The sequence below is a fragment of the Epargyreus clarus genome, unplaced genomic scaffold (genome assembly GCF_041222505.1).
Source record: "Epargyreus clarus isolate Ecla_fem2 unplaced genomic scaffold, WU_Ecla_fem_2.2 ptg000006l, whole genome shotgun sequence".
In the NCBI taxonomy this organism is placed as follows: domain Eukaryota; kingdom Metazoa; phylum Arthropoda; class Insecta; order Lepidoptera; family Hesperiidae; genus Epargyreus; species Epargyreus clarus.
Window position 1 is genome coordinate 8376844 of NW_027332214.1, and position 12386 is coordinate 8389229.

The 12386-nt window shown below is 39.1% G+C and overlaps 1 protein-coding gene across 1 annotated transcript; it reads left to right on the forward strand.

The window, feature by feature from the left end:
• Nucleotides 1-3130: 3130 nt before the first annotated feature.
• On the forward strand, nt 3131-10388 carry LOC140742896 (CLIP domain-containing serine protease HP8-like). The gene is made up of 7 exons (XM_073073959.1): nt 3131-3288; nt 4375-4517; nt 5717-5915; nt 7679-7845; nt 8425-8533; nt 9330-9507; nt 10000-10388. Exons 1-7 carry the CDS (start codon nt 3225-3227, stop codon nt 10247-10249), a joined length of 1110 nt encoding a protein of 369 aa, XP_072930060.1. The 5' UTR covers nt 3131-3224; the 3' UTR covers nt 10250-10388.
• The last annotated feature ends 1998 nt before the right edge of the window (nt 10389-12386 follow it).

Here is a 12386-nt window from a genome sequence, read left to right on the forward strand (position 1 = left end):
CACTTACAATCAGGTGGACTGCATGCTCCTCTGCTACTCTTATATTATAAACTTAATAAGTATAATAACACATTAATGAAGGTACGAGTATGAGTGTAAAGCTCAGGTCAGCGCCCGACATTGCCACCGCGCGCAGAGGACCGGTTGCGTTAAGATCTCGAGGTCCTCTACATAGCAATAAGGATGGGAACCGAGGCTTAACTTAAGCTTTTTTTTTGCTATCGAGGAGACACAAAGTTATGTGGGATTCTTACCGCACTAAAACCCCCTCGGCGGCCGTCCTCGGCGCTGCGTAAAGGACTCCGGGATCTCCAAAGGCACGCAACCGGAGGCCTCTTAGCGCGTATACCGTAGCCCTATTCTGATCCCGGAACTACAGGGACAAGCTTAACATAACCGAGTGCAGCATTTGTAATATATTTGTTACTTAAATGTTTAATGTTATTTGGCCGTCATTCGCCTCTATTTTAGCACGCACCTACTATTATTTCTGTACTGATTGTCTCAAACTCACTCGGGATTAATAAGTCCAAATGAGTCAAAAAGTAAAAGAAAAAAGTATTTTCCAAAAACGAAAGGTCGAGCACTATCACAGTCCTGGACTGTGATCACTATCGGACGAGTTAGCAGAAAGGTACATAAAAATTGCATGTAAAGTCAATTTTATTTTTATTATAACATAACAGTGTAAAAACCATCCTTTTTTTATTCTATCCCTATATGTCTCCCTATACTCCGCTCTAACCCTGATACATTTTGGTTTTGCACTTTTGATAGCTTCAATAAGCAAAATAAGGCACCGACTTTACTGACAATCCTTTTTACTTTAACCTGAAGTGTTTAATTCTCGTCTTGTTTTTAACTCTCACTCGTCAACAGATGGCGCTGCTGAATCACGCTATGGAAGTTTTCTAAACATCTTGCATATATACACGCTCGGAACTGAGACTGTTGGAGCGCGGCCGCTCCCTGGGCAAGATCACCTAGCCCGACGGGAGATCTCCCTTTGCCAAACCGGTATCAAGCCACTTCAAGAGACGGCGCCACATGTTTCTGAATCACGCTATCGATGTTTTCTCAATGTCTTGTATATATGCAAAGTCCGTACTGACACTGTCTGATCACGACCACTTTCTAATTATCACCTAGCCTAGGTGGAGAAATTCATGTTTTAGTCCCTTTGCAAAGAGGGTCTGAGATATATGATAAACGTGGCTGATATACTAAGTTTTTCGAAAACTGTGCTTAGGCAGCACCACTACATCAATTTGTACTGTACAACAAAAGAGATTAGCGCTGCATAGTTCATCGCAAAGTTACTAGATTGCAACAATTATTACTTTTTAGTTTCAATAACTGTTACAGCGTTATTTTTAGTTTTGAATACTAATTATTATTTTCCTATAACTCAAATTTTCTGAAACATATCTATATTGCCCTCATGTAGAATGATTTTAGGATTCCGTACTCAAAGGGTAAAACGGAACCCTCCGCTGTCTGTTCGTGTGCCACAGGGCTGTTATCTTTTAAACCGTAATAGATAGACACTTGAATTTTTTACAGGTATTACAGGATGCATAACGGTGGCTGCTATAAACCAAAATACTTAAAAATTAATAAAATAAATATAGTTTAAAAAAGTAATAAACACGCTTTTATGATAAAATGAACTAAAAAGTAGAAAATAATTTTCAATCTAGGAATCAATTAAGGAACAGTAAATAGTATAATTGTGGAAAAAGTGTGGGGCGCTTTTCGAAAACTGATAAATGGAGCACCCCACGTGTTTTCTATTTTTTTTAACTATATTTTTATTTTAATAATTAAATAACGTTATGTTTGGTGCTGGTTATTATATGTAAGTTATCAGAAGGGTTCATCAACATCGACTGATCCGGTGAATAAGAGGCATTAACTGACGATCGACATTGATCTAATTTCGAATCGATCGATCGATTGATGTGGGCCCACCCTTGCACGCCTTTGAGAACTATAGAACTGACCAAGATTTGCAGATATGTTTAATTATTTATTCATACTTTATTGTAAATATAGGGGATATAAAGGTGAAGTTCTCGAATGTTCTCATCAAGTTAGTTTCACGGTGTTCTGATTCGGTGATGATATAAGAAAAATATTGAATCTGACTAATTGACTTACTGTGTCTCCACAGGCCTTTACAAAAATTTATACATTTTTATTTTATGAATTATTTTATTGTAATAAACTGTTTCTCACTCTGTGTTTAGGGTACCGTGCTCAAAGGCTAAAAACGGAACCTTATTACTAAGCCTCCGCTGTCTGTCCGTCTGTCACAGGGCTCTATCTCCTGAACCACAATAGATAGATACTTGAAAATTTCACAGAGTATGTATAACCGTGGCCACTATAACGACTAATACTAAAAATAAAAAAAGCGTGAAAATAAATAGAAGTCACCGCCAGGGCCGGATTTAAGGGAGGGCAACCGGGGCGGCAGCCCCGGGGCCTCCACAAAAGAGGGGCCCCCGCAATAGAGACGTCGAATGTTTTTTTTTAATTCCGACTAGTAAACACTAGTAAAAGAAAATATTTTCCTTTGATATTTTTTTCGTTGTTTTACCTTTATCTACAGTACTTTGTACAATTGAATACTAGAAGAATCTACCTACGTTTCATAATAAAATATTTATTGAAAAACTCAACAGAAAAAATTGTTCATTTTATTCGGAAAATAATTTGGGGCCAGGGGGCCTCCACTCCTTTGTTGCCCCAAGGCCTCTAGACCTCTAAATCCGGCCCTGGTCACCGCAAAGAAACCGCAATTTTTTGGAGATTTTTGTTTATCTATTCGAACTGTCTACGCTACGGGTAGACAATTAAAATTTTCACGATCCATTTTCTTCTACGATAACAAAATTAAATATTAAAAATTTAATTAGCTTAATTTGAGAGTACGATAACCTCCGTTGCGAGTTCGAGTCGTTTGGTCAATTATTTGCGATAAAAGAATATAATTAAAACAAAGACAACGTATCAACGAAGCAACATATAAGGTCAGGGTCTATCAATATTAAATAAGGCTATCACTGGAATAAGTTAGACCGGTATGATGTCATATGGGAATTTTATAAATCTTGAGTTTCTTTTAAATATATATTTCGTAGTCACCTTAGTCAGTCATTGTCGGTCGACACTTGAAGACGATCGTGCATTTTCTCAACATCCTTTAATATTCATATAAAATGTATACCTTTATAGCATTAAGTGCGTTTTTGGTTACTATAGGCGTTACTACAGTTCAGAGCCGTAAGTATTTTGATTTTGATTGTAATAAAAAATTATCTAAATAATTAACCCTTAAAAGGCAAGGTAATAGGTACCTATAGTGTTTATTTATAAACAGCTTTAAGTGTTTTGTTTATAAATGTTTGTTTTTTATATAAAATGGTGTTATATACCTAAATAATGTAAATATCTCGTTTATACAGTTTTTTGGTTTAATTTGAACATTTTTGTTTTGTTCGTAATAACAGTTTTGTGAATAACATCAGATGTAATGTTCTTTGTTTATCGATACTAAATATAAATCTAATTAAAATTTACATCGTTGTATGTTCATCTTATAGTGTGTGAAATTGTATTAGTAATCGTGAGGTCAAAAACAATGAATATACTACGATTATTAGACAACCTTATAAAATTCAAGGCCACATACGTAAATATATAGCAAATATATACCTACTCATACATACGATTTCTATACAAAATAATCTAAAAGATGCCGTATAATCACATTAAAATTTGCATTTATTACAATATAATAACAAACTAAATATAAGTATGCATGATCTTCATTATCATCTCAGTTAATCAAAATGAACTGTGTGACCTGATCTTGTAGAGTTCGAGACGTGTAAAAATATTTATGTGTGGAACAAAAACTGGATTTCCCAGTACAACAGCTAAGAGGAAAATAATTGAATAAATTAAGTACCAACTCAACACGTATTGTATGCAGGCAACTTGTGGAGTTTTTAGATGAGAATTTTAACCTCTCGAAGTATACTTTAGGTGGTTATGTTCACATTTCCATTCCGGTGGCACCACCGCCACACATATTTCTGTATAATAACAGCAGTGTTAAGCACTGCCATGTTCTAGTTTCAAGGGTGTGGTAAGGGAGAGATACTTTTCAGAGGTATTCCAGCTTAGTCCTCAGGGTTAGCGGCGCAACTGTGACCGACTTCAGGTAGGAATATCTAATCCTATCTGGGGTTGATCACAAATGTCCATGCAACACCGGCCACTTACCATCAGGTGGACTGCACGCTCGTCTGCTACTATGTTATACCTATAAAAAAACTTAATAACCTTTGTTTCTGTGGTTCTCAGAAGTATGCAGTGACTGCATGAATTACGACAAGTGCCCTCCAGCCCTCTACCTTGCAATAAATAAAAGAGACCAAGCCACGACACAGTTATTCAAACTTGCGTCATGTGGATTTGACCGAAGCACAAGACGACCAATACCAAAGGTGAGTATTATTGATCAATTCGCTTCCATACACGCTCAGTACAGTAATATCTCGAACTTACATGATTGGTGGGACCGAGTGATAACCGCGTAAGTCGAATTCGCGTAAGTCGGGGTATGCATGTATATACCATCGTATTGTATGATTTCGAATGTTTTGTCTTCTTGTGATTGTGTTGACTTCGCGCAACAGATACACATGATTACATGAATAATTGTAGGGTTAGTAAGCTTATTTATTATAATATGGAATATCGGGACACACAAACCATAGGCGTATCGACGGGATTTGAAAATCGCGTAACTCCGAATTCACGTAAGTCGGGGTAGCGTAAGTCGGGGTATTACTGTACTAATAAATCATTTAGCGCCTATCCCCAATCGTCCTATTAAACTGTTGCCTACCAAAAAAGGAAATTTAACAATTTCTGCCGACTAAAAATTTTCTTCGAAGACAAATAAGTTAAAATAGTGAGATAGACAAAGCAGTTTAATAGGCAAAACATTAGATGGACTGAATATTATTAATAAAGGGTGCGTTATGTATGTATGTAATTTCGCTTGTGATCTTGCATACAAGGATCATCAGGTCATCAGATCAATCAGAATTATAAAAGGATAATTCTGATTTTTCTCGATCCTTATTGCTTATGAGCAATGTAGAACCTTTTTTTTTTTTGTTAACGAGGGGGAAACCTTCAAAAGGTACCCGGTGCCGTGGGAGCGATACGGGGTTATGTGGGACTGTTACCGCACTAAAACCCTCCCGGTGGCCGTCCTCGGCGCTGCGTAGAGGACTCCGGGATCTCCAACGGAACGCAACCGGAGTCCTCTTAGCGCTGTGCCCCGTCGGGCTCCGCCCAGGTGAGCTTAATGCTCACCACACCGTCTGGGGTGCACGACGGTATGCGACCACACATACCGCCGTCCTTCCCGGGGTCGCTGGCCGGGCGGTTTGATCAGCCACTCTTGCCGTCCGCAACCCCGGAAGCCCCCTTTTAGTCACCTCTTACGACAGGCAGAGCAATGTAGAACCTGCCTGTCTAACATCTGTCAGGACGTTAAACACTATTCACCCACTCACACTCGCACAAGTCTATCAATTCGCACTTGGCCAGCGCGGTGGAGAAGACCGTACCCAACTGTGGTACAATAATGAGTTAACGATGACAATGTATTTAATACGATTCTACTAAACAGGTATGCTGCTCGAGATTCCCGTCAACAGAACAGAAAGTACCAGCAACCGGAACAACTGAAGATACTCGAATAGATAACCACCCAAACTTGAACCTTTTGGCTACTGCATGCGGGGATATCAAAGGCCCACGGATAGTTGGGGGCAAGAAAGCAGACCTATTCGAATATCCGTGGATGGCTCTCATCTCACACAATACCCGTAAGATATTTCTATAAAACCACGAAACTTATAGTATGTTTGATTTTCAATATTTTTATTCTTTTATATTATATGAGTAGGAAAGGTGCATGCTGTCCCTGTAGTCTCGGGACTAGAATAAGGCTACGGTATCCCCTGCCTGTCGTAAGAGGCGACTAAAAGGGGGCTTCTGGGGTTGCGGGTGGTGGGTCGAACCGTCCAGCAAGTAGCCCCGGGAAGGAGGACGGTGTGTGTGGCCGCATACCGTTGTAAACACCAGGTGTGTGGGAGGAGCGTAAACTGCTCCCCCAGGAAAGAACCCGATTGGGGTATCGGAGATCCCGGAGTTCCCCACCAAGCGATGAGGACGGCCGACCGGGGGGGTTTTAGTGCGGTAAAAATCCCACATAACCCGGCGTCGCTCCCACGTCGTCGGGTACCTTTTGATGGTTTCCCCCTCGTAAACAAAAAAAAGGAAAGGTGCATGCAGTCCACCTGATGGTGAGTATCCACTACCGCTCATAAACATCTGTAGCCAACCCCAGATAAGATCATAGTCTCACCTAAGCTCGACCAGGTGCGTTGCTACCACTGAGGACTTTGGATCACCACGGATAGGAATGTCTCCCGTACCACAGCCAGTACCGCTGTTTATTGAGCAAAACGACGGTGATGCCTCCAGAGTCCAACCATATTGTTGACTTCTTAAGGTAAAATAACTCAACAAATTATTGAATATTCATTTAACTTTAACGTTATTTAGCTAATTACTTACCTTATACTATCTATATAATTACTCACATATATGTATAATATAAACACTGTTTGTCCTTATTGTTGAATTTATGTAGTGACGCACAGGTTTTCCTGCAATGGATGAAAAATATAGCCCCTAAAGTCACATAAGGATACTTGCGCAAAATAGGTGTTCATGTTCACATATTATATTGTATAAGACTGGATTCAACTGACAAAACTTATTTATTACAAACTTTAATTTAACTTGCTTTGTTAGTCCTTTGTTTGTAAGGATGAATTTTTTCAACTCAATTTAAAAATTCTTAATCCAAACCGAAAAGTTGATTTTTTTATATACGTTTGGTTTGGATGACAATGCACAGCTATAAATTTTAAACATAATATGGCGGATAGCCCAAGGTGGTGTAACATTATTTTTTTATCTACACCAAATAAGATAACATTCTCACCTGAGGCGGGGCACATATGCGCCGCAATCCCTGAGAGCTAAGCTGGAATGTCTCGGAAAAGTTATCTCTATTACCACATTTGAAACTAGAACACAGCAGTTGAACACTGCCGTTTTTATAATAATATAACTTTTTTGTACCCACGAAATGAAATAATAAACAAAGATACAAATTTACGACAATACCAAAGACGGCCTTATCGCTAAGCAGTGACTTCTTCCAGACAACCTTACGATGGGGAGATAAAGTTGGGATGAATTAAAATAGTAGCGTGCAAATTAGAGTCCAGTTTCAAAACAACATCTTCAATTTACTCTCAATCTTTGGTAAGTTTGGGAGTAAATTGAAGATAAGATAGAACATACAACAATGACAGGAGAAGGAACAAAAAATATAAAGGAATTATAACCATTTTAAAATTAAAGAAAAGTAATGGAATATTCAAGCAATGAAACAGGGATGAAGACAAAGTAAGAGCTGTGGATAATGCGATTTAACGAGATTTTTGAAGGAATGGAATGATTGTGCATTACGTAAGGTATCTAGGTATCTTATATAAGTATACAATTCTTCCAGGTGATGGCTTTGCGTTCAAATGTGGAGGCAGTATAATCAACAAACGTTACGTCCTCACAGCGGCGCATTGTGTATATAATAAGAGCATCGCGGGAGTACGTGTTGGTGAATACAATATCGAGGAAGAGTACGACTGTCAGGACGGCACCTGCACAAATTATATTCAGGTACATATTTACCCGCGGAGGGTAATGTTTTTCGGTACATTTCATTCCCATGTAGGTATGTCTAATTCTTTAGTACGCGAACTAGAATAGAAGCGCGAACTAGAACAGTTAACACCACTATTATTAACCTGAAATAGATCTTCGCAGTTGAAACACAAAATGTTTCAACTGACTTCCTTCTTGAATTTGCTAACAGTACACATTACTTGTCTATATAAATAATAAATAAGTAGCAGATGAGCATCCAGTCAACCTGATGTTAAGTAGCAACTGCCGCCCATGGACATCTGCGATGGACCCTAGACAAGGGTAGATTTCCATCTAAGGTTAGCCTCAGGTGCATTGCTATTCCGGCGGGCTAAACTGAAATGCATCGGCAAATTATGTCTCCCTTGCCACACCCTTCAAATAGTTTCAAATAAAAGCGCTAAACATTGCTGTTATTAGACAGAGATAAGAGTGGGGGTGGTGCCGTCGGAGTCATATCACAAAGGGGTTTATAGGCTTCTCTCAACATCAGTCCTGTATAATTAAGGTTCATAATTTCCTGATCTCGTCAAATTATTTATTTACTTTCAGGATGTTCCAGTAGAAAAAAGCATAGTACACAAAGATTATCACGGCTTGCCTACAGTAGTCAATGATATTGCGCTGCTTCGAGTTGGTGTTCCTATTGAGTTTGGACACCGTAAGTATCACTCAAAGCGTATTCAGACCACAACTACGTAGTTATAGGTTTCATAAATCATTTAGCCTGAATGACTTGTTTATTGCCATTTTAAGTTCCGTACTCAAAGGGGTAGTGATAGCCTAATGGTTAAGAAACCTGGTCTCTCGATCGCGGGGTTCGAGGTTCAAATCTCAGGCACGCATCTCTGATTTGTCGAAGTTATTGGCATATTAGAAATTAAATATCACTTACTAAACGGCGAAGGAAAACATCGTGAGGAAACCTGCTTACCTGAGAGATTTATAAAAAAAACTTAAAGGTATGTGAAATCTGTCAATACGCACTTGGCCTGCGCGGTAGACTATGGCCTAATCCTTCTCATTCTGAGAGGAGACCCATGCCCAACAGTGGGGCAATAATAGGTTGATGATGTTGATGTTAATCAATCCAAAATGTTGTCAGTAGAAAGCGGGATGAAAATCTTTTGAATGAAAATCTGGAATGTCCAATAGCCTTAAGCTACTCACACACTTGCCGTAGAGGCAAACTAGGGTGTAAGGGTGTGGATGACCCTTAATTGCCTTCTTAATTGTGTTGTGTGTAGGCAATCTCCTAGATTTGCCCTACGGCAGGGTGGCAGTGACCACCCTTGGACCCTAGATTGCCCCTGCCGCCATAACTTAAGCTCCCACTGCTAAGCACGGGTCTAAGAGAAGACACGATGGAGAAGGATTATGCGAATTGGCACCCAGAATTCACATTTCCAGAACTTTTTTTAGTTCCAATAATTTTGCTTTTGTACGTCGTTTTACAGCAAACGTCGACCCTATCTGTTTGCCGAAAACAGCACAGTTACGCAGCAAGCCGCTGGCTAATGAGCAAGCTACTGTCACTGGCTGGGGGATCACTGAAAATGGAACAGATTCTCCAATTCTCCTCGAGGTCTCCATCCCCATTAAAACTGCTGAAGAATGCAGCAGTTTATATAATAGGTACGTAGGTTTTGTTGGATTACCGAATTGGTAGATATGCATTTCAGATTGACTGGAGCGAATTAGAATACACTTAACCTGGTGTACTAAAGCCTAGCTTTAAATTACTACAGCAGCACCAGAATTTAAGCCTTGACTTGACGATTGTCAGATGAATAGAAAAAGAATCTCACACAGACTTCCTAAAAATACGCTGTAAAAAATTTTTAAATATTTCACCCAATAACATGTTTACTTGTCAAATTTTGGTACGGGCGTCCTCCCGGCTGACAGGAATTTGAGGACACAGTCCATCGCACTAACCAAGTGCAAATTATTTTCTACTTACCTCTAAGTACTCTTGTACAGCATTATAATAAGTGATAATTATTTTATGATATGCTAATAACGTTGAAAAGTCAGACGTGCGCCTGGAAAGCTCAGATTCCGATTAATATGCAATTAAATGTTTTAACTACTAGCCTAACATCGTCAATTCATTTAAATTTTTAGATACGCAAAACCTGGGGCACCGGACGCGACTGAAAACCAGTTATGCGCTGGAACGTACAACAAGGACTCTTGTAACGGCGATTCAGGCGGTCCGTTGATTCTTCCAGCGACGTATAACAATGTGAACAGATTCGTCCAATACGGCCTTGTTTCACATGGACCCAACAGATGCGGATCAGACTTCCCAGGAGTGTACACTGACGTAACGAAGTTTATGGGCTGGATTCTAGACAATATGGAACCTTTATAAATGAAATATTTGCTTTTACACATGTGACGGTAATAAAAGAAACGTTTCAATTATGTGAGGTAAGTTAATTACTGCGTTCAAAAACTAAACTTTTTCGGTTAACGTAATAAAAACGAAATAAAGACTCTTTATATATTAATCTTTATTATTTCCTTTTTCCTTTATCATTATCCTTTCTATTATAATATATTTTATAGTAAGAATATGTATATTTAAAGTATCGTTAAATTCAAAGTTAAATCAATCAGTCAAAATCAAATGAAAATTTGGTGGTACAGAACCCTTCGTGTGGGATACGCATTTGTCCAATTATTATAAGATTGGAGTAGCAAATGAGCACTTTACTTAATGGTAAGTGGCCACTTTCGTTCATGGATATCTTTTTTTCGAGGGGGAAATCTTCGAAAGGTACTCGGTGCCGTGGGAGCGACATAGAGTTATGTGGGACTTTTACCGCACTAAACCCCCCTTGGTGGCCGTCTTCGGCGCTGCGTAAAGGACTCCGGGATCTCCAAAGGAACGCAACCGGAGTCCAGGTGAGCATGCTGCTCGCTACATCGTCTATTGTATACGACGGTATGCGGCCACACACATCGTCGCCCCGCAGCCCCTTTTAGTTGCCTTTTACGGCAGGCAGGGGATACTGTAGCCCTATTCTGGTCCCGGAACCACAGCGACGACGTTCATGGACATCTGTAAACCATGGAACGAGGGTTCTACTTGACCCAATCACAAATGCGCTGCTACTCCTGAGGACTAAGATAGTCGTTGATGAGTGTAAAAAGCAGTGATAACCAGTGGTTAAGAAACTTGGCCTCTCGATCGAGGGGTCCGAGGTTCAAATCCCAGGCACGCATCTCTGATTTCCGGTGTCGATTGACGTCATCGCGATGGTGCTGCCATCTATCGAAACTCATGCCGCGCTTCGTTTACGTCCAAACTAATGACCGTTTCCGACACATAAATAAGAACATAATATTATAAAAATAAGGCATCATGATAATAACACGAAATAATTAATTAAAATAATCCTATATAATACTAAAATAATTTAAACTGGTTTATAACACAAGGTATATTTAAGATTGTAGTAATAACCTAAATTGTGAGGAAATAAATTGGGGAAAAATATATATGGTCGTCAGATACTCATAAAATAATAATAAACAGTAGATAATTAGTGGCATTTAACTGAAAGTAGGCATATATATGATATTATTAGAATCGGAGATAAATTAGGGGAAACATGACCATAAACCAGAACAATATTTAATGGTGCGGTAATATTACAACATTGACATATCCAACACGCTTTTCTATAAACAATAATAACCACGCCACAGTTTTTAGACATCTGTCCCATCTGTCATTCCTGTTATCGTCATCGAGGTCATCAACCATTTCTTCTTTCTATTCGGCCAGCTTAGCATCGTAGTGGTTATATTCTCTTTGCTTAGCATTTTAGACACAGTAGTGACATCTATGTAGTTTCCCATTTATAACACGGCCATCCTGACATTGTGGCGTTCTCGCATCTGTCTGCGCACAGCTGATTGTAGAGTTTTATAGACATAAATCTCTACTTTTTAAGTCTGAAAATAGAAAACGAAAAATAGAATACTCAGTTTTCCCACTGTAATGACTGTGTAGCATAGTTACTCACAATCGCGCAACTAGACATAAACCATAGGCACGACGTTAGCATAGTTTAGGTACATAGTACTGCAAATAAAAAACAAATTACCACATGACATAGGCACGTCGTTAGCATATCATGGGTTACCCACATGTGTATAAGAGACAAAATAAAAGTAAATTACCACATGACATAGGCACGTCGTTAGCATATCATGGGTTACCCACATGTGTATAAGAGACAAAATAAAAGTAAATGACCACATGACATAGGCACGTCGTTAGCTTATCATGTGTTAGCTAAATATGTATAACAGACAAAAAAAAATAAATACAAATGACCACATGACATAGGCACGTCGTTCGCATATCATGGGTTACCCATATGTGTATAACATAGGCACTTCGTTAGCTTATTATACACATGGAGGAAAAATAAAAAATCTGCAGCGCCCGTCAGTTTTCACACCGGCTATTGGCCCTCGACAGCGCCCCCAATGCT